Source organism: Haemorhous mexicanus, chromosome 2 (genome assembly GCF_027477595.1).
Source record: "Haemorhous mexicanus isolate bHaeMex1 chromosome 2, bHaeMex1.pri, whole genome shotgun sequence".
NCBI lineage: Eukaryota > Metazoa > Chordata > Aves > Passeriformes > Fringillidae > Haemorhous > Haemorhous mexicanus.
This window is the reverse complement of record NC_082342.1, coordinates 9,499,724-9,523,337: the sequence shown is the minus strand read 5'-3', so window position 1 is coordinate 9,523,337 and position 23,614 is coordinate 9,499,724. Positions and strand designations below refer to the sequence as shown.

The 23,614-nt window shown below is 38.3% G+C and overlaps 1 protein-coding gene across 9 annotated transcripts in view; it reads left to right on the top strand.

Moving 5' to 3' along the window:
- Nucleotides 1–23,614, top strand: part of ROBO2 (roundabout guidance receptor 2) — a 435,957-nt gene that overhangs the window by 356,211 nt on the left and 56,132 nt on the right. For all 9 annotated transcript variants that reach the window (XM_059872788.1, XM_059872752.1, XM_059872718.1 and 6 more), the window contains 4 exons: nt 5,568–5,799; nt 11,365–11,489; nt 14,156–14,327; nt 19,958–20,140. In XM_059872788.1, the coding sequence (XP_059728771.1) occupies nt 5,568–5,799; nt 11,365–11,489; nt 14,156–14,327; nt 19,958–20,140 (712 nt within the window). The remainder of the gene's footprint in view (nt 1–5,567; nt 5,800–11,364; nt 11,490–14,155; nt 14,328–19,957; nt 20,141–23,614) is intronic.

Genomic DNA, 23,614 nt, shown 5'->3' with positions numbered 1-23,614 from the left:
CACAGGAGGAGATAAGAAGTGTGGTGATAGATTGTGTATTATAAGGATTACTGTTGTTTTTGCACAACACAGCCATTATTATGGGGGCTTATGCACCATCCCTGTTCTGACAGATTTCAGTGGTCAGGGTACAGATTAGAATAAATAGAGAAACCCACAATTTTTTCTTCTGTGGAAGATTATTTAGAGTATGTGTCACTGCATTTTGCCACCAAGGATATCAACACACAGCTTGGCTTTCTTAAAATGCTGCATGTTTCAGCTCCAATTCCTCCAGAACAGGCTGACTAACCTTTGTGGCAAACCCTTTTGCCCAAGCAGAGATCAGTAGTAGAAACTTTGGATGTTAGCAGAGAGTAATTGTAAAGCTGAATCACATCCATGTGGTACTCCTTCAAGTCCTTTTTTGGGTGTGGCATCTATCAGAAATACAGATTCATAGGCTGGGCCTTGCTTTATCATATACTGCAAAAGGAAGCTCCAATATAAACAGAATTCAGTTTTATACCATGTAACCAATGTCATTATATTTTTAATTTTGTATACATGTGTATGTGTGTGTGTGTGTGTATATATGTATATATATGTACGTGTGTGATATCTATTCCTCTAAAAGAATTTCCTGGTGCCCCTACTGAACAATGAGTGAAGAGATGGTGAGGTAAAGACAAATTGTTGGAAATGCTATGGATACCAGCTTATTGGGAAGATCCCTCAAAGCAGTGACCCTGTGCCACCTGACAAGCACAGAGACCTCTGTAGAGGCATTTTGGAATTGCCCAGGGGAAGGAAGACACAAAGAAAGATCTCTGAAGCAGCTAATTAGAAACTACCCAGCAACCAGAACAAAAACAATTAATTAACCATAGTCTCTAGGAAAAAACCCCACTCTATCCAGAGAATAAAGTCCACACTATTAACATAAAATGGATAGATAGTGTAGCTATCATACAAAAGGACAGAAGTGCCATGAGAGTCATAAGACTCTTTGTGTGGGTTTTATGCAGTTCAGAGGGTGAATGCCAAGGAATGTCCTTGGTTACTGACTTTCTGGCATCCTGACTCACAGCAAATTAACACCACTTTCTTCTCTCCTTTATGAGATTGTTTTGCTTTTGCTTTTTTTTTTTTTTTTTTTGTTCAAATTCGAATTTAAATTTTCAGGAATAGTTCCCTGTGGCTTTGTTACAATTTTAAAATATGCACATACATATACACATATTTTGAAAAGAAAATCAGGCTTACAATGTCAGTGTTAAAAAATAAGAAGAGGAATGTCAAAAGTTAAATTTCCATTGCCACTTAAATTTATTCCTCTTGTGTATAGATATTAAAATATAGCTGTAATTATCTGGTCACATAGAGGATCTCTTCTTCATGGAGCTATTAAACATTTCTTTTTATCTTCTTTATTCTCTGTGTGGTGCCAGGTCTTATTAAATTCATACCATTGAAACCTTGCATTGAATAAAAATTATTATTTTGTCTCACATGCTTGCTTATCTGTCATGCTCTCAACCGTAACATTTGTGTGCTTCACAAATAATACTGAATTTAACATCACAATGATAAAAATGTGTCATTATCCTAACTTTACACACAGAGAGGTGAGGTGCAGAGATAGTTATTGCTGATGAGACTTGTGGAGGCAGATATGCCCACAGTTATCAAATGGCTAATTTTAAGCCTTGAACATGAGTTATTTTTACTTTTATTAAAACATTTCACACTGCAAGAGCATATTCTGTACTCCAAGAGCTTTTTTAGCTGACCTCAGCTATAGGTCAGCACTTTTAGCCTCAGTGGGCATTAAACTGAAAGTTTCATTAGTGACCAAATATGAAATGTTCCCCAGCATTATAAAGAAGCCCTGTGGCACAAGCAGGAATAAAAAATCAGTTCTTCAACATGGCAAAAGAATTGCTGCTTTGAAATCCTTACTGCCTTTTTGGAGGCTAGCAGGCAGAAGGATAGTTTATTTACCTCTGTTTTTTAAAATTTGATGTAGATTTTAAATGAATGTACTTCACTGGAAGCTTCAGGAGTCAAGTCCAAATTATCATCCCCATTTGCTTGTTCCTGTAGGATACTAAATGCTAGTGCAGTTGGAATTTCCAGAGACTCCTGTGAGTCTGTGCCAGGGAGCTCAGCACAGCATGCAAGCTACTCTGCCCAGCTGGAGATTTGCTGTGGGTTTTGCTGTGGGAGCAGAGGATTTCTTAGGATAATTTGGGATAGGAATTTGAATGCTACAGAGCATATTGCAAAATGTATTTAGGATGCAGATTAGCAGGTTTGTTTGAAAGGAGTTTATATCTGCAGCATAAGCTGCATTGTGAGTTTCTTGCCATTGTTTTAACAACCTAATAGCCATTGAACCTGTCTGATGTTCAGCTGTGGCACATGCAGAGAAAATTACCTTCCTGCTCTGCAGAAATGGTTTTGTGGATGCCTCCTGCACCATGGACTCTTAAAGGGGGTGAGAAGGAGCACACAGGTCCAATTCTGCTTGTAGATCACATTAGGTCAGTGCTGAGCACCACCTCCCCAGGATCTGCCCTCTCCTGCCTTACAAAGCAGCAACTGCATGTTCTGCCATGTCCTTTGAGGGAGCAAGTGTGTCTTTATATCAGCAACTGCAGCAGATCTTTTGAGTTGATATCACGCACTAGAAAGATTCTCTGCCCCCAGTATTCAACACAGAGAATTCCTGCAATTGCTGAAATAATGCTGAGTAATTTGTGTAAGGAAGTGGCAACCATTTGCATTCTTTATCCTTTCATCAAGCCAGAGTGCATGTTTCTGCAGCTCTGCCTACGTGTGAGCGTGTGCCAAACTTGGAGTTACATAGCTGAATTAATGTCTTTAATCACATGAGGATATTTTTAGTAGTCTGCTTGTGGCATGACGCATCATTACCACAGGAATGGAGAAAATGGTGAAGTCACTGTCACTTGGTATTATATATGACCATGTAACTGTGGATAGATATGCACATATGTATGCACACGTGAGTGTATGTATATGTGAAAAATACCTGTCCTACCTCTCACAAATATTTCTGGTTAATCCATGTAATTATCCAAGAGTAATTTTTTGTTAATTTGGAAACTGAACAAAATTTTAAAATCCACCTTTCTCAGTAAGTAAAGTGCCCCTCTGAGTAGTTTCCCAACATTCTGACCCTACAGAAGGCCCTGTTCATACAGACTAGCTTTAGTTGGGTATGAGAGATAGCATTGTATCCTCACCTTGATACTGAATGTGACTGGATGTTTATAGAAAACATTAAAAATGTATAATGTTTTCTTTTGTCAGTATCCTCCCAGACTCTGAATGATGAAATCACTGTCAATAATCTGCTGTTTGGGCAGATCACTCTGCCCTGCTGTAATCAAGTTACTAATTGAAAGCTCTGTGAGATTCTAGCAAGCCTCAAATCAAGCTAGTTTATAGCGCCCATAGATGTGATAGCCTTGTGGTACTACTGCATTCTGTTTTCATATTCCTTCTATTGTTTAGTCTTTCAATTTAAGATCCTAGAGGTCTGGGAGGAAAAGATGTGTATGGAGGATTTGTCTGGAAGTAGATACAAAAGTATGAGAGACTGAAAACTGGTATTCTTTAGATATTACCTAGGAGTCCAGCTCTTCTTAGTAAATTGGGGTGGGTTTCTGTTTGTGCCTTGCTGTACAAAATGCTTTCCACACTGTGTTGTACACAGTGCTACTGTTCAGTCAGGTCAGTTCTGAATTTTCTGTTTTCTCCACTAGGCAGCAGTCAGTAGAGCTTTAAAATAGAGCAAAGACAACATGGAAAGTTCTAACAAAGTTATGCCATCTTTCAGTGTAGCTTCTAACTAAGAAGTAAAGCAAGACTCAAACTCAGTGTTTGATTATTAAACATTATAACCTTATATTGTAATTTAGGTTAAAAATCTCTATTGCGAAGTGGATAAAAGCATTATTTTTGCTGAATTTTGTAGTAAATGTGAGGGTCATAAAGTCTTTATATCTATAAAACATTTAGTTAATCAAAGTCAAACATGGATAAAAACAGTTTACTCTGATTTACAGACTCCCTTCATCTGGAAACAGCTGCTTAATGTTCTTCTTAAAAACACAGCTTGATTCTTTCGGTATTAACAAGCTATTATTGTGAGTTATATCCCTCTTTCAGTGCATAAATTCACTTAAAGTGAATGCAGAGAAGTTTATAAAATGCAAGCTTAATGTTGTTGTAACATATGTTGCAAGGTTTTTAAGAGTGACAGTTTTGATGAAAGACATTTCTGCCTTGCTTTCATAAATAAAGCTTTCTTCTTGCTTGCCTTGCTTTTTAATGTCTAAGAATCTGTGTCCCCTCTGAATGCCTCAATAAACTGTAACAAGATTATAGGAGGAGCACAATAGAGCATGGTTTGTGTTTTCAGCCTTAAATTCATTTATTCTTAAGAGAAGTCAAACAAATGTTTCTCTAATTCTGGAATATCTTCGAGCAGGCAAATTGACAAGAACATAAGAAATATCCTACTTGTTGAGTCTAAGTTATAACACAGAATTACCAAACAGCCTGCTCTATGGTCTTGTTATTTTTGCTGCACTTTCTTTGCTCCTTATTTACCAGCTGCAGAAGCAGTTTGGTTTGGTTTACTTTTAGAAACCAAATTGGTTTGGGTTTTTTGGTGTTTTTTCCCAGGAAAACTTTGTGCGAGAACCATAATGCCTTGATTTTTGGGGTTCTTTTTGGAAGATAAATAGGTGCATGCAACCTTTCTAAGATAAAAGACATAGGAAGCTTTTCTTCAAATAAAAATCCTCTTTATAGGATAAAATTTTTAAACTTCCATGGTGCAATCTTGAATTCTGCTTGCCTAGCAACAAATAAAATATAAACCAAAAGCAACATTCCATCTCCATCTGATGGCCTGAGAGCATCACTACCCCAGGATGCAAAGGGGCTGCTCAGGCTGTGAACACAAGAAACAGCACATGTCTTTGGAAGTTGTTTTCTCTGCATCTGTCTTATGTTTATTTTAATTTGCTGTGCATTTCATGAGCTGTGAGCCAAGTAATGGACTAATTGTAAGCATGTAGGGTATCTTCAAAGACTTGTCCTTTTCTGAAAGAATTTGTTTTTCTTTTCTTCTCCTATTTCAGCACATCAGTAGCCAAGATGTGCTTAGTAAGTTTACATGCAGCAAGCCTTATGCCAAAGTTTTCTTTTCATGATTTATTGCAGGGGTGGGGGCCTTGTTTTATGATTTAAGGTGGAATTTGTCATGATATATAGAACTGGAGAAAGCAAAGCAGAAAGAAATATTCTATAACCAGTAATGTGAGACAAAAACTCTTTGTAGACGATTAATCAACAGTGACTTACAAGAAGGTAGTTAGATTAATAAATTCAGCATCGTAACTGAGTTTTCTCTTTTTGATGAAGGCAGAATCATTCTTGGCAACCGTTTGTTTTCTTTTTATGCAGTTTGTCAGGGTTTGGCTGGTTTGTTGGGGGTTTTTGTTTGTTTGTTTGTTTGATTTGGTATGTTTATTTATTGTCATTTCCAGGTGGACCGGCAGTCCCAGTTTATCCAGGGCTACCGCGTGCTGTACCGCCAGACCTCGGGCCTGCCTGCCCCGGCCACGTGGCAGAACCTGGAGGTGAAAGTCCCCACCGAGCGCAGCGCCGTGCTCGTCAGCCTCAAAAAGGGGGTCACCTATGAGATCAAGGTTCGCCCTTATTTCAATGAGTTCCAGGGGATGGACAGTGAATCCAAGTCTGCTCGTACCACGGAGGAAGGTTGGTAGAAGGGGCACAAAAGCAATGAGCTCTCATAGCTGGCACTGGAGGTTATTCTGTGCATACATGTGGTCATTGTTACACACTGAGGTGATGTTAAAATTTAATATAATATTCAACTTTGTGCTGTAAATATCCCCTGAGAAAGCACTGTACTGGTCTTATATTCTTCTAGCTGATACATCCTTCTAAGGCGCAGGTGGCTTTTGGTCTTCCAAAAAGTGTTCACTGCAGCCCTTCTTTTGTAAGCACTGCTGTTGCAATAAAAGTCTTTGGTCTGCACTTTGAAAATAAAATAAATGCAAGCTCTTACAGATGAATGTTTGATACTAAGCACATCCTTCTGAATGGGTAATAATGTAGATGAACAGTTGGCTGGGAAACGATGAGTAGTGAAGGACATAATTTAACTAGTCTGGAGAAACTCCAGTCTCAAGGGCACTCCACAGTTTCTCTTAGCACAGTGTTCATGAAATTGCCTTGTTCAGTACTGCAGAGGATTCCCCTGAGCACCTTTGAAGCCTCTCTGAAACAGTCAGGATTCCGACAGAGTGAACAGTTTATACTTCTGAAATGCTCAAGCTTTTATATCTATAGCATTTAGCCTTGTATATAGTTGTGCTAAAGCATGTGCACTCCAGGGCTGCTGGGTTTTTTTGGAAAAGTAAAGACACTGGAGTGAGATATAAGTAATTTTAATAATTTTCTGTTAGAAACCCACCTTTCTACCTATATAATGCAGTCTTTGCATGGAGACTCTCTCCTGTAAAAGTAGGATCCTAACAATGAGGGTTCATCTTCTCTCTGTGTCACAGATTTTTAATTTTTAATTTTTTTTTAAAGCAAGAGAAAGAAATACTGGTGAAGATTTAAGATGTTCATATGGTTTCAATGGGTTTTGAGTGCACTCTTTCCTTCCTATTGAAAGTGCATCTTAATCATTTACAGTGGTCTCCTGAGGTTTAATTTAGTGCTGATTGCCAAGTACTCTTTAATTCTGGAACAGTCTTGCTTATTACTCACTTTCCTATTTGATTTGTTATGATTATTACCCAACATGTAAGTAAAACTGAAGATAACTTGGTTGCACTTGGCACTTTATGGATGAGTAAATTCAGTGTCTTGAACATGTAGAAGAGTGTGCAGGAAGTCAGTTTTCAAGTCTGATTTGGAATTTGGGATTTTATGTTCCCCAGTTCTTTGTTCAAATTATAAAGCCTGTATCAGTTGGTGAAGAATATGTTTGCAGCCCTCTGTGAACAAAGGGTTTTTCTAATAAAAAAGAAAATTTTAAAAATATTTAAAAATATTTCTACAGATTTTCCCGATGTCCAGTTTCAAGTGATTTTTAGTGTTTATTTAGTTCATCTAACTGTTTCTTGCTAAAGATAAATTAAGAACTACTGAAAAAGAGAGAAGGTCTTATACCTCCTGTCTATTTCTATAACATACTTGAAGAATGACATTCTCTTTTTTAAACCTTAGCTCCCAGCAGAGCCTGTCAGGTAATTTCCTACCTTAAAGGACACTTTGTTCATGTGGAATAGCTTTCCACCTAGTGAAGATTTTAAAAAAATATTCCTGCCTGCAGATATGTATAACTCACAGCCTAAGATCTGCTTTGTAGATTAATATAACCTTCAAGGAGTCTGTTTACAAGAATCTCCTCTGAAAAAACATCAGCAAAGGACCCGTAATATTATCACCAGAAAAATGTCAGGTCCTGGAAAAAAATTCTTCCTGTTCCTTGGGTGATAAAATTAGGTACTTCCACGAGAAATTAAGACATTCAGTAGATGCAGTTCTACAGATATTTCCCTTAATTCCTCATATTATCTTTGCAATTATATTGGTGTTCATGTATTCAAAAATAGTATCAACTAAATGTTTAATGACAGTGGTTTGCTCCCCTTCCACTTAAGAAAGATGGCAGTCTATTTAAAGGTGCTCTGTCGCCTGTGATTCCATTTCAAAATTGAGCTTTTTTTAGTCTTGACTTTTAAAAAATGTTAGCTATACTATTTTTAGGAAATAATTTGTAAAAGTGATAAGAGTGTTGGAAGCTTTTTTTGCAACATCAAAGCAAATACCCCTGGTAATGGCAAAGTAGGACCAAAAGGTAGTGGCAACTTTCTGCTGGATTGGATTTTACATGCAATGTTACTTCTGAGGCCTACCTCTAAAAATCAATTTTGCTGCAGTTAGACTTTTCCTCTAGATCAGACATTTGTAACAGTTCAGTATCCATCCATCTCCTGCCTCTTTGGCCTTGTGAAGGTAACAAATGGAATTCAGTTTGGCTGCGTCTGGAAAAGATGAGCAGCGATTTGGGTTCTTTCATATCTGTAAGAAGAAGCTGAGCACTGGAATAATTGACCTGTCAAGAAGCAGGCAAGGTATTCTCCACAAGCCAGCAGCAAGGGAAATGAGAAAACGGTTTTAAAAATGTTATTTTTCAATGTGATCTGTTTAATAACTGCAGCAGTGTCAGACGAGTGGCTTAATTTATATCACGGTGCCAGCTTACAGAGTGATTTTATCAGAGGAAGGAAGCTGAACTGGTACATTCTAACATGTGTACACACATACAATGGGAGCTAAATCAAAGATTTTATTTTGTAGTTTTTGCTATTTCTTTCATAGTTTCTTCTAGCGACAGATGATTTTTTTTTTTCTCAGTTGCATCCACTGTTAAATCTCCTTTGGAATAACATTATGGAGTAGCACTTGTCCTGCATCTTGTTTGTCACCACAAAAATATGACAGGAATGGAAGTCTCCTTAGCTTTTATCAGCTGCTCTCTGTCAGATTCTGCTCACTTTAATGCAGCTCTTAAAATGATATTTCCACAGCTGCGTTCATTAGCTGCAATTTTAATTTTGCTTCAAATTTATCTTATGTCCTCAAAAAACCTCCTAAACATCAACACACCCTGGTAGAATATTAACTAGAATGTTCATGCAGTTTAAATGAAAAGACAAATGAATACAGTATGTGTTTTTTTTTAAATTTTAGACTGTGCTGTTAATTTTACATTTCTTTTGCATTCACACTCCCCTTTCCCCCCAGGTATGCACATATAAGATGTTATATTTCTGAATGCCCTTTTTGTTTCAGTAAGGAAAGTAAATATGTTTGAGCAAGTCATTCCATTGTACTTTAAACCAAAAAGAGTTATGCAGTGTTATGCTTTGCCATTTTTATGATTATTATTTCCACATAAAATAACTAATATTACACCCATACGTTTATTCGCGGTTTTATTGTTATTGAATAACTTGAAGACTTTTAAAATGCTAATTTTTTACTGTGTGGCAAATTATTTCACTTGCCATAAAATACACAATGCAACTATTTATTTCACCAATTTTATGCTTTGCACGATTGCAAGGAGTAGCCCAAGGCAACCTTTCCATGCTTCACTCGAGCTGGCTGAGAGTCAAATTGTCCGCAATTCAGCTCCATTTCTCCCCTCCAGTTCCCTGTTTCTCTGCACCAGGCAAGGTCACAAGGACTCTACCAAGCATTATTAGCTTTGCAGCTGAACCAGCATCTGAAAATGTAGTTGTCGAAATGTGAAGCCTCCCAGGACTGTAATATGTGTTTCATTTTTCATCTAAAATATTTTTATTTCTGCTGTAATCCTGTGTGGTTCCTTGTCCTCACCTCTGATACTCTAGTTTGAAGTTGTGTGATTCTTGCAGCAGAGCACTCCAATTTTTCAGGGTTATCAGGGTAAAGACTTGAGCTCGGCTCCCTGAGCCTGTGCCAGGTCAAGTGCTGAGGAGCTTCCAACGTGGGAACACAGCCAGCCTCAAAGAAGCTGTGGAGAACAATAGCAATATCTCAACTGGCTCAGGAGGCTTGAACACTTCTGATATCTGTAGCTGTGCTTATTTCTGTTAAACATGCCAGACTTTGATGCAAAGATGCCAGGGGCTCTTGGCTTTTCTGAGAAGGATGGTCCAAGGATGGGCATGGATATCTGTAAAAGATAAGACTAGAATTCTGTTGCCATAAAGTTTAGCAGTGAAGATATCACTCTGGCCAGGGGCTTGGAGTCAGGGAGATTTGTCACATGATGTGAGATGCCCCAAACCATGTTGTTATCCAGGGTTGAAGTTGGGGCAGGAGAGTGATAAATATTTCAGGTTCTTGTCTGATATCTATCATAGGTTTTCAAAATCAGCTTTCATATTTCATATGAAATGTTTTAAGATCAGATTAAAAGCAATGAAAAATATATGGAAGACAAATTCCACAAGTATTTATTAAAGACGAAGGCACCTCCCTAGAACAGTAGGTGTCTAAGCAACAGCCTCCTGTGAACTGGAAAATTGTCCTGGAGAGGTATCACTCCATGCTTGCTTTATTAGTTCACACTTTTCTGGCCTCTTTCTATTAGTTTAATTGAAGACTCAGTAGGTGGACTGGGAGAGATGGAATAAATAAATTCTAGGACCAGTTCCAAGCAGCTGCTATCCATCAGCTTTTGCCCCCAGGGACTATACCTTAATATAATACAGCCAACCTCGGTGGCCTAGCTTGCCACTGTGGTGGAATTTCAACACTTGCCTGGGAGCAAGGGAAGGATGAGGGGGGCTGCAAGAAGTTTTAGGTGGCTGAGCAGAGCCATATTGACAGTCTTCTGCCCTGGCAGCCACAGCCATGCTAGGAGAGCCTAGTATGGATATGGTAGATGCTCACAGAGGAGACCTTTCCATAGCAGGGCTCCTGCACCACGTCTCTGAGCCAACAGAAGCACCCTGCTGCTGGTGTAGCTGCAAGAGGGGCTTTGTCAGCATAGCTCTGGTCACTAATAACTATGTTTTTAAATAGTTTTTTTGGCATTCCTAGACAACAAGCAGGGCTGGCAAGCAGTTGTCTTGTAAAATTGGCCTTGATGTGCAGTGACCAGCCAAACAGCTGTGAATGGTTGAACTGAACACGACTCTGAAGAGAAAGCAATTTGCCTAGGGGCAGAAAAGGACAGAAGTATATATGTGGCCTAACTTAGCACCTGCTCTATTCACTGGTTTTTGATGTAAAGCCATGAACATTTTAAGCCTTTTCCAGTCTGGACATGCAGTTCTGTGTTTGAACCTGGTATTGTCTTTTTGGAGAGCAAACAAAAAAGGGTAATTAAATGTTGGCTGCTCACATCATTATTAGAACATGTAAAAACAGAAGAACCAAACAGATTTCAGGCCAGGTGAAGCAGCCTCACATGTGACTTGGTTGATACATCCATAGTTATTCATGCATATTGTAAAAAACAAAAGAAAATGTGAGAACAGTTCCAATGCAAACTTAAGAAATGCCAAATACAAATAAATAAGGAATGATTTGTATTGATTCTCCATTGCCACGAATTCCACACTGTCATTCAGCCCTCTGCTTCGCTTCAGAAGGGCATTTTTCAACATTGTCAGTGCCTGACAAAAGTGCATCCCTAGGAGTGAGTTTTCTATACTGTCTGCTTGATCTTTCACTGCTTCAGCAAAATACATGTCCTAGCAAATGGATTAATGCCTTACTTCTGTTTGCTTCCTCTCCTTGGTGTAGCTCCAAGTGCTCCTCCTCAGTCTGTCACTGTCCTGACAGTTGGAAATCACAACAGCACAAGCATCAGCATCTCGTGGGATCCTCCCCCTCCAGATCACCAAAATGGAGTCATCCAGGAGTACAAGGTACACACCCTGTCTGATGGGAGGGTTGTGTGTTTAGGGAAACAGCCTGCTTGAATTACAGAACAATAGCACTGTTTATGGAATTAGATTCTGACAGCATTTACAGCTGCCCATATAATTATATGGAGAAAGAGGACTGACTGCTTATGGATTTCTTTATTATTATCATTATTATTACTTCTGTTATTTTAAAAAGCAAAAACATCATGAGATTGATATGAAAGAGATCTGTAATTTCTAGCCAGTTTACAGTTCTTATATTTCTAGCTTTTCCCTGCTGTGGAACAAGAAGAGGAGGAGATATTTTTTTGTAAGGGGCTTCTGCACTCCAAAGACAGGCAGTGAAGTCCCAGTCTTGGAGTACCTTCAATCTGTCAGCAAAGCTGGCAGGAAAGTTGTTTCTTATTTCCTCTGCAAAAATGCTAATCCTAACACTTAAGCTCAAAGTCAAGGACTATGGTTCTGGGAGAATCAAGACTTCTTCCAAGTACTATCTCTGTCAGCTTCACAACTTAGAGTGCCAGGTTGTTTGCTCTGAAAAATAGGTTGAACACAACAAGTATATCCAAAGCTTGTTTTCTTCCTTTTTGTTGCTATGATGACTCAAAATATCCACTCCTTATACATTAAATGTTGTTGTAGTCTGTAATTTCCTACTAAGATCACTTTTGCACAAGGATATTTTCATAACATTAAGGAAAAAAAATGCATTCTGTTATTCAGGTGGAGAAAATGATTGGGCGAGGTTCAACCTCGTCACAGCATGGAACACAGTTTGGTAAATTAACCAAATGTGAAATGTTTAATTGAAATGGATCAGGGCAGCTTTCTTGACAGTCCCACAAAGGGTGGAAGTGGCGACTGCAGATTGTTTCATATAAAACAATTTTTTTCCCCCTGCTGTATATTGAGGGAGCACAGCATGAAGAAGGGAGAAAGCTCTTGGTTTCTAAATCAGATCATAGTTCAACCTCTTCCAGCTTTTCATTTGGTCAGAAAGGATGCAGTAAATGCTCACAATGTTTATGTGTAGCATAGCACTTCTTTTGTTTTACTTTTAGTCAATATCAAGATTTATTAATCCCAGGATTTTATTGATCTAATTTTTATATCAATTAATAATTATCCTTTGGCTTAATTAATCTTGATCCTGACTCCAGTATAAGTCAATATAAACCATCCAGGGCTTATAGGCAAATGAGTAAAGCACACTCCTAAACTACAAAACACGTAGATATGAACCAAAGTGGGCTGATGTCTAATAAAAGCCATGTTCCAGGTGAGTGCTCAGGCCTCTGGGCTGTGTATAAAACCAGCTGGAGTCGCTACCTATTACAGCCCTCCTGTGTTAGATTAGGTGGCTGCCTGAGTAGTGAACTGGCTGCAGTGAGTGGTGCAGGGAGTCTAATATTTGCTTGAGTATGAAATAGTTGCTGAAGTTCCACAGTGCATTTTTTATCAAATTGAGAATGCCTGTTCATTCATTCATTAATAAAATGCTTTTAATTAGAGGCATCTCATAGCTGGTGTAACCTAAGACCAGGGCAGACAAGGAGTGAAGGAATGAATGCAATAGTTACTCACCTTAATGCATTCTGGCTGGCAAATAGGATCACCTTAGGTTTAGGAAAACAACATAATTTTTTTTTTCCCTCTTCAAATCTTTCTCAGCATTTCACAGAAACAAAAAGATAAGGTGAGGTAAAACACTGAGCAGGGTCAAAGTAAGTGTAAAGATATTATTGCTGTTGCTTAGATGCATTAATTTGTCACTGATAGTGGTTCCACCAATAGTCTTTTGTTCTGCTGTTATTTTTATGTAAGTGTACCTGTGATGTATTTATGCATTGATTTTCTTGTGTGGTAGTAGATGCTTTCTTTAGTAATACAGAGGCAGTATTTGCAGATAGCATTAACTGAATAAACATGCCTAGAATTTAGTTTCAAAATATGTTAGGAGAATCGTAAGAAAACTGCAAGAGGGAGACAACACTCTGAACTCATAGACTGTTCTCATCACAAAATGCCGGTTGTGATTATAGGGTGGATTTTCTGTTTAATTCAATAATATTTGAGTGAGAAACTGATGTCTGGATTCCTACATAATGTAACTAATCACAAAGGCAGGGGTAAATATGAGTCTGTGCTTATTCCATTTCAGAAATTTCAAGTATCCCTCTTGTGCAATGAAAGGAAGTATAAAAAATTTTTGAAAATTGTTTATTCTTTAGTGCTATAAGAAGTGTTTCAATATGTGCTCATATCCTTTTGCTATTCAGGAGGAAATTTAAAAGGAAAAAATGTGAGGTTTTTTTTACACAAAATGTTTGATAAACAAGATTTTTGATTAATGTATAAAACATCTTTGCTACTTGGATGATCTGGTCTGTGCTTCTAAGAAGTGTAAGCACAGAATTTGCACTCCATGGAGAGCCAGAGTCCAGAGAGGTATTTGCAAGCAGTCTTTTCAGCTGCCTTGGTCCTGTGCTAATCTGGGATTCCTTGCTGAGCTAAATCATCCCAATTTCAGCAATTCCTGGACAGTAAGATTGTCAAGAAGTCCCAAAGAAGTGATTGCCATGAAATACCTTGATATGTCATACCTATTTGCGATTGTGTGAGTGTGAAGAATTGCATCTCTTTTAACACATCAACTTTTGTCCCAGATCTGGTGCCTAGGTAATGAGACTCGATTTCATATCAACAAAACAGTAGATGCAGCCATTCGGTCTGTAGTAATAGGTGGCCTATATCCAGGTATCCAGTACCGCGTGGAAGTTGCTGCAAGCACCAGTGCAGGTGTGGGAGTAAAAAGTGACCCACAACCCATAATAATAGGTAAGTTATTGTCTGTTGTTGTTTTGTTTTGCCTGGGGTTTTTTTTTCTGTTTTTTTTCTCAGAAATGCTTTCATACATCACTTCTGGAAGCATAAAAATCTATGAAGGAGAAGATGAGGTTTGGCTAGAGCTGGTTAGTTAGCTTTTGCATCCCATTGCCTGATGATGTTTTCTTCTCCTACTGCAGAGTTCCTGCAGGCAGTGAAGGGAAGTATGTTCCCAAGATGTATGAGAAAATGCAGATTGCCTAGTGAAACTGATTTAATGTTTTGGGGTTTTTTTTAAATGAATTTACCACTTCTGCAGGTTGGCAGATGTGTGGAGCCCAAGCTCCCTTCTCCTGTTAAGATGGCTTGAATATTGCCTTACTCATTCCACTGGTGCCTAAGGCACTATTTACCATTGTTTTCTGAATGTCTAAAGTCAGTGTTTCTCAGGTATCCCAAGAAGACAAGCCTCCTCTGTCAAAGTAAAAGGTGTCTTTAGACACATTAGAGAGCAAAGGTAGCATTATCATTCCTTTTCCTTATCATTCCAGCCTTTGTAATGGTTGTTTCTTGGTAGTGGTCTCCATGCAGAGCTAATTTCCTGACCAGAGGGAAACATGCATTTTGTTTCTTCTGAAATTTTTCCTGAGTATAAAATATAAAGATGGGAACAGGAACAATATGAAAGACTGGAAGTAATTATGTTTAGCAAAGCAAAACCTCTTTTTCATGCATGATACAGGATTTTTTTTGCCTTTATCTGTATGATCTAACTTGGTTATTGCTTAATGGACATTTGTTTGTTTGTTTGTTTGTGGGACTTCTGTTGTTACTAAATATTTTCTTTCTAGAAAATGTTGTCAATACACTGTCCCAAACATGGACTAGTCTGGTATGTGTAGACCCTTAGAAAAGGCCATCCCATAAGCTTTGCTTAAATGTTTACTGATATTCAGGTTCTCCATTCATCAAAACAGAAGCTAGGATACTTCAGCTTGGAAGTCTCACTGGAGACAGAAATACAAGAGTGGAAGTGAAGGTAGCACTTGGTTCAGAAAAGACAGACACAGAAACATCAAAGAAAAGAGGGGAAAAAGATATCCAGAAGTGAAAACAAAAAATTGATTTTTGAAAATGCAAAAACCCCAGGACTTTTTTAAAAAATTATTTCACTAAGGGGTCCATCTATCTAGGCAGGAAATACACTGCACTTATTCCAGCAAAGCACAATAAGTGTATTGCATTTTAAGTACATGGGTAGCCTTGTGTCACTTAATGTGTTGTGAGTTATATTTACACAAAAGGTCTTTGGATGATTCCCAGAATTCTTAGTGATATTTATTTGTTCCTTAAATGATCCCAGAATGTCTGCTTCAATAAGTTTGTTTGGTGACATCTTTGCACATTTGAGAGTCGTTTGCATGAAAAGTAACAGGGAGTAGTTTCTGTTTGGGTTATGTTTCTGTTGTCATTTCTGTTTTTCTTTTGGAAGCCTGCAGCTGGGTGTGTTTATTACATATATGGTCTGTATCTCCCTTTTCTTTAGGCCTAATTTTGCAATTGATTATGAATTGCTAGCAGTTATTTTTCAGACTATAAATTTGCTTGATAAATGTAACAATGTTTAGGTGATACCATTTCTGAAAAATCTGAGCTGGCACCATTCAATGTTTGAATAGGAATCAAAATCATAAAATATGAAAACCATTTTTAAGTAAATTTAAAAAAATAGTTACATGGATTTAAAATGAGCTAATGAATAAACCTCAAAACATCATAATGAATGGGAAAGCATTATTGAGTTATTATAATAGAGTTCTATATGGTCTGGTGCTTATCTATACCCTTTAACAACTTGCAAACAGAATGAACAGCTCCAGAAATGCTGAATTATGGAGAGAACAGGTCAGTGGTGCAGGAGAGTTAAGCTGTGTTTCTAAGCAGTAAAAACTTTTAATAGTCATGAAATACAGAGTACAGTTTGTAAAAAGAGGTGTTATTTTTAAATACAGGATTCATTCTTCTAAAAATGTTTCAGACTTTTTTTTTTCTGAAAGTAACTGGTTTTCATAGTGGATAATCAACTACAGGCCTCCCAGAGTAATTTTAGATAACAGACCTGTGACAATCCAGAAAGCAAAAAAAAGGAGAATAGGAAGCAGTAAGAAGTATATTATTCCTTTAGTTAGAAATTGTCTCACTGTTACAGGAATCTTGTGCCCATACTTGAAGCAGGATGTTGAAAAATTTTACAGAAGACTCAAAGAGAATCAAGAATAGACTCAAGAGAATCAAGAATAAAACTCTTATGATCACTAATGATATGCTAAAAAACATTAATTGGGAAACCAGAAGTAAAATTGGAGATAAGGGCAATGCTGGTTAATGCAGTAGCTATTATTTCTCTTCATCAGTTGGCCTGGTCCCTCTTACATTCCATCATTGGCATAACAATATGGGGAACAGCTGCAAACTTTCACAGTAATAGGTACAATCGAATCTGATGTGTCTAATTAATTTTTGGTCCGACAAATTAGTTTTGTTCTTCGTTACTCTCCAATGGGAGGAAGACATTATATTTCATTATGGTTTTGTCTTCAGGAACAATGGAGCGTTACAGGTCGCACACTTCCCTTGTCTATGTTCTAATTAGTTGAACTGACAGCATTGTTACAGAACCACCTGCAGTATATGAAATAGTACACTGGTACCTTGGATTACATATTTATTACTTCTGCTTAAATATTATATAAAGAAGTACAAGACTAATGCTGTTTGTTTCCCCAACCCCCACAATTATATTATTTTATCAAAAGTTGGTGGGTAACACTTATCTGTCTCCATTGATTCTTCCGTCATCAAATTCACAAAGCATATGTTATTTTGACATTTAAATGAATTATTACTTTTGCAGTTGTAATTGCTAGGCACAGAAGGGTAAGAGCAAACAGCCAGACTGCAAACTTTAGAAGGTAATTTGGAGACAGATTGTGTCTTCCCCTAGAAGAGAGGCAAAGCGTACAATCCACTGAAACCTCTTCCCAGGCACTTGGCAGTTTGCTCTCATGTCCTCCCTTTTCAAAGGACTGTTTTCTGGTCTTGGGGAAGACAGGATCCTCAGATGTTTTTGGAGGCTTTAGTGAAAAGAACTCATTCTTGAATCCAGGAGCATCCACTCCCAAAGATGGTGTCTCGCACACTTCCCTGACTGCTCTTCTTGGCAGCACGGCTGTGTCTGAAGCAGTGCCAAGTCTACCTGTTTCCTCACTGTCCCACTGCTTTGGCCTCCCCTCCAAAGGGCACAGAAATTAACTGCAAGTTAATGGTAATTAGAGCAACTCCAACTCCCATGCTGATTTCTACTAGAAAATCGATTTTGTGTCTAGAAGAGCATGCCATGGAGAGCCCCTTTCTATTAGTTTTACTGTCAGCCCTTCCTCTTCCAGCGCTGGGGTGCTCCTATGGATTGGTTCCATGGGCAGAAAAAAACATGGAAAATCAGATAAAGCAGTCACTGCTGCTTGCTTTCTTTCCTTGCCACAGCTGCTCACTCAGTTTCATTCTCACTTACTGAATCAGGCCTGGAAGACATTGGGCCTTTGGCAATGGCAAGACAAAAGACACAAGTATGGCAAAGGACAGCTGCAGCTCCCAGAGCTGATGCTGGTAAAGCTTCCCAGCATGGCCAGTATAGACTGGTGCATGACGCCTGTACTGGTGCACGTTTTGTACGTCTTTCTGTGGGACCTATTCTGCTTGCTGGGAGCCTGTTTTGCTCCTAACCCAGGATGACTGAAAGCAAGCCAGGCTCAAGCACAGCTTCCACAATCTGATTGCCAAAACAGGCGGTCATCAGTACTAAATTTTGCCCTGGTGCTGAAAGAGAGAAAGCCTAATAAACTCATTGGGATCATCAGCAGTGTGATAGCAATGGCATGCAGGGCACTGCATTTCTTCCTGATTAACCCAGCCCAGCTCTGAGCACCACTGAGGGCCTGAAGCTGTGTCTTGGCTGGGGCAGTGCTGGGCAGAGGCAGTCCCAGAGAGACCTTCTCAAAGAATCCCCTTCTATAAAACATGGCTGTGTGATCTCTGGGTCACCTGCAAAGAGGTGTCCGTGGAAATGTGGCTGGAAGTGTCAGACTTCTCAGATCTGCTCCAGCCAGAGACCCTGAGTGCTGGCTTTAGGCTGAGGCCAGCGAGCTGCTCTGTTGGAAGAAGTAAATCTAAGCATTATTGAATTATAGAAAAGGAATATGCACATTTTCACAGCATGGCCTAATGATACAATACTTCTAATAATTTCCTCCAAGTGACCATTTCAGTGTTTTACTGCAATGTTCAACTACCTTTATGTGTGTGATAGACTCTCATAATTGAGAATCATATTGTTTGCATCTTCTTTGTCTCAATGGAGTAACTACTCCTGCAGCTCTTCAGCGTGCATGCAGGCATCTGGTAATATTGCATAAACATTTCAAGGATTGAGCTATAGAAATGCTTTTACTGGAAATGGTGGATAATTTTTCATGAATTTCAAAACTGCAGATGTGGGCATTTTATATAAAATATGCCTAGAATAAAATTTGGGGTTTTTTTTTAGAAAAATATGTTCTGCATTTCCTAATTTTAAAACTAACTATTTTTGACAATTTGAAAGTGCTGGCCCTGGAACTATATGCTTTAGCATTTCCTGGATTTCCATTCAAATTTTTATGAGCATTTGTTTTCAAGCTAAATGCCAAGCTTTTTCTTTTAGAAAAGTTCCATTTTAAAGAAAGAGGGGCCAAAAAGTAATGGGAGCATCTACTGTAATTTGCAGTTTTCTGCTGTAATACATAATTTAAGATCCTATATAGTAATTTTTTGATGCATGTCACTTTAATTGGTACTCCAAGTAATAATTATTTCTTGCAGATTGATATTAAGAATGTGCATGCATATTCTAGGTGAAAAAATAGCATCTGTTGCTGTGATTGTTTAGTGCTTACAATTAACTGTGCGATTTTCTGCTTTGTGTCAAAGATGGTACACTTAGAATTTGTATGAACTGCTTTCCCCTTGAAATAATGGCTGGAAAATGCATCTTTGCCCCAGTGGAAAGTGCATTTATTTTATTTTTTATTTCAAATTTGGAACCTAACATTCAGGGAAAACAAATGAGTAAGAATTTTTTGCCTTCTTCTATTGTAGCATATTTTGCATCTGGATTACTCATTTGGAAAAAGCTATTTATTTGTTTTGTTGATTTCTTTTTTTATTAGTTTCCTTGATTTGTTTTTTTATTAGTTTCCTGTGATCCACTTTCCCCTTATTGAATTCTGTCTACAATTATGGAAAAAAAAACTAGCAAATATGTATATTGTTAAAAAAAAAGGTCTGGATTGGCATCTGTTAGATTACTTGTGAGTGTGCTATGGGTCTGTCTTTCCAAATATATAACTGCAAAATGGCTATGGATTTGCTCTAGAAACACTGAGATTGTGGTGTGCATTGCTGCTTCTTGAAGTTCTTCTACTGTGGGTAATTATTTAGAGATCCATTACTATTTTTTAGAAACCTTTAATTTGTGTGTTTAATTTGTTCCACTGTGCATTGCAGAATGCAGAATAACCACATTCTGTTCAATCTCTCTTGTGCAGGAGGTCGTAACGAAGTTGTCATCACCGAAAACAACAACAGCATAACTGAGCAAATCACTGATGTGGTGAAGCAGCCTGCCTTTATAGCTGGCATTGGTGGTGCATGTTGGGTCATTCTCATGGGTTTCAGCATCTGGCTGTACTGGCGGAGAAAGAAGAGGAAGGGGCTCAGCAATTATGCTGGTAAGAGCAGTGACTTTATTGCCATCTCAGCAGGTGCTAGCACAAGAAGAACAGAGGCTACTAAACCTACCTAAAAACCACATTGAACTTACAACAAAAGTGTCCTGGGTGACTTCTGTATGCTCGTTTTAAATGTATGCTGTGAAATTGCTGGTGTATGAGAAGCTTTAAATGCATCGCTCGGTACCACATTTCATCATTTTCATAAGGCAGTATTTTTACATCTCTAGCACATCTAGCATTAAAAAAGTACAAAGAGGATTATCTGTTCCTCTCCCCCTTGCTCAGAAAGCACTCTGTTGGCAGTGCAGCATCACTTGTGTGTTCAAATATGAGTTAGACTAGACCCTTACAAGGAAAGTTAAAGAGTTTTTGTCTTCTCCTTCTTTCCTGTGCATTTCCATGTCTCTGAAGCCATGTGCATGGCTTATAAATGAATGAAGGTACTTAATCAGTGACTTCATACCTGTAGCTGGAAGAGTGATGTATTAGACAGAGAATTGTCAAAATTTACCTAAGGCAGAAAGCATAAACAGTTTTGTCTTGGAGGCAGATCATATTTGAATGTTCTCTTTCATTTAATGTTTGTTCCAATTATAAATTAGTTTTTAAAAACTACATTTGGAAAAATAATACCCTTTCCAAATGAAAATATTTTCAACTTTCCCTAACCTTTGTTTAGTGGATTATTCTGTTTTCAGGATTCTTATGAATTTTTGGGAAGTCAGGTGAAGTGTCATAAAATGGATTACTCTGAAGCCTAATTTAACACACAAAAACCCCAATTCTTCAAATATTGCAGTAGGTTCTCTTGTAGTTCTTATTAACACTTAAAAAGAGAAAATATTTGCCCAGTTGAAGACAGAGTATATTTAATGCTGCCATTATATCACATGTAAGTTACACAAGTGCCCTTCTATTTACAAGTTATCAAATGAGAAACCAAGGACTCAGGTTCCCTAAATGGCTGAGCAACAACTTGCCAAAAACCCACAATCAGTCACAGCCAAATTGTTCCCAGTTCAGCTCAGCCATAGTCAGACTCCTCAGTGTCCTGACTGGGCTCACTAAACCAGCAGGCAACTATTCCATGTTGGTTTTCAGTTCTTCCTGCTACATTTGTTTTCCACTGGCTGAGTGAAAGGACATGAAGACGAGCAGTGGAAAGAGAGAAAGGAGAGACCAGTGGTTTTTGGTCCTTCTTGGTTTTCGTGGAACGTCACTTTGTGTCACCACATGATCTCTGTCATTCATGGGTTGTGCTTTGTCCCAAGGTGTTTTTTTCTTTCATTTAATAGCAGTAACTTCTACTGTCTGAGGGGTGGGGTGGTTTTCACTGAGAAATTTATATATATCTCACACACTTAGACATGTGCTGCTGACATGAAACATCACTCTAGATCCCAAGATTTTTTCATTCTAGAGACAGCTGTGCTGTTATTTCTCCTAGGAAGTAGTCCTACCTAAAGCTTTGGACACAAGCTGAGACTAGATTTTTCTTAAAAAAGCGGATGATTAGTCTTGTTTGTGAGTTGGCATATTGGGGTGAGGGAGAATTGAGGACAGTCTGTTATAACTTGAAGAGCATAGCTGTAAATAAATATAAACAGCATGTCTCATACAATCATTCCTTCTCATGGCGTTTGCTGCATCTAAGTGTGATGTGAACATCGACTGCATCATGAAATTGTGTATGCTTTCAGCAAGGAAAGTGGATAACAGATCATGCTTCAGAGCTCATCCTAATGTTTATAGCTTTGAGTACAGCATGTCCTCACAGAGAGTCTTCAAATGTGACTGTCAAACTTCACTGCTCATCTTTCCAACCATCATTTCTCATTGGCTGCTGGCTGGTTGGTGCTTTAAGTTCAGCTGTTATGTCCTGCTTATGATAGTCAACCCCACCTGAGTGATTCCAGAGGAAACTCGTGCCCTGCAATTAGTGCTTTGTGTCAGGGTGTGTAACTCACAATGTGTTTGCTTTCTTGTTTTGCAGTTCAGTCCTTCACCTTCACCCCTGCAGGTACTGTCCATTAGTCTGTCTCTTACCTCACCAACACACCATTGCAAGCATTAGCTAGCTATCAAAGTGTTTATGAACATGTGAGATATGGAGAATTAAAACCAAGCACAGGGAGAAATACTCTGGCTGCCTATCTGTGATAAAAATGTAGCCTTCATTCTCCTCTGGATTCCAGGGAAAAGTAAAATCTGCCACCATCAATGTCTCTGTCACTGTAAATCTGCATACTTAACTCAGATAACTCTCTGAAATGCAGTTTTGAAAGTAATTTTCAGGACCAGATGCTTGAACTAACTTAACATAAACAAGCATTATTCATATATAACTGAATTTTGATTTTAAAGCTCAAACAGTTTTGCAGATCCAAGTGAAGAAATAAAACTTTCTTCTCCTTCAGCTCTGAATTAAATATATCTTTTCCCTACGGTGAGGTGTTCAGATCTTCAAGCAATCTAGTAACTAACTGATGCATTCATTGACTTTACAGGATTTTTGAAATTGAAATATTTTGGGTTTTTTCTTACTACCCAGCTCAGAGCTAGTATTCTATTTTTCTTATCTTTAAAAAGATAACATGCAATTGACTGTTACAAGCACGATTAAAGATATGTGAAGGATAAATGAAGAGGGGCTGAAACAGCAGGTTGCAAGCACTTTATTCAACATATGAATAGTCAGGAAAAATAGAGCATAAAATTAATAATAATAATTAATACAAACAATTAGGTTCTGCTCTCATACCTAATCTCAAGATTTAGAAACTCAAAAATAATTGTACCTCAGTGTTACATTGTTAAACGCTGATAAATCTCCATGTTTTCCAGCAGAAGCCTGTCAGGTTTTTTGGGTGTAGTTTGGCCCCTCAGTTGCCTTTACCAGAGCTGTCTCCTCATGCTCAGTATCTGCTTTCATACTCTTGCTTGTCTTCAGCCACAGCTTGTGTTCAGCTTAGCAGGAAAGAGCAGATGACCAAAGGTGGTAATGTGTGCCCCAGGAGCCCATGACATTCTGAGGGAAAAACATCCTTGTGGAAAAGCTCTGGGAGCTCAGGATTGCTCCCCTAGCTTCCAGGCAGGTTTGATCAGGTTACTGTAAGCTATGGCACAGCACATCTCACCCTGAACACTTTACTGCCTTTTCTTTGAGACACAGCATTGGGTTTTTTCCAAAAATAAATAATACATCTTTGCATTTGGTTCCTATGCCTGTGCCTCTGTCAGCTGTCTTGAACTGTGGAGCATTTTTACCATTCTGTTTGTGGCATGCATTGGCATGACACAGGGCTGTGCTGGAGCCACAGGGTCTGAGCATGATTTCATGCTGCTGATCCACATGTGCTGGGCAACTGGGATATATCAGAGGTACTGCCAAAAATGTTCTTTTTTAAAAGCAGTTTTGACATCTCCTGGACTTTTTAGAACTATTCTATTTCCTGGCTTGTACTAACTTCT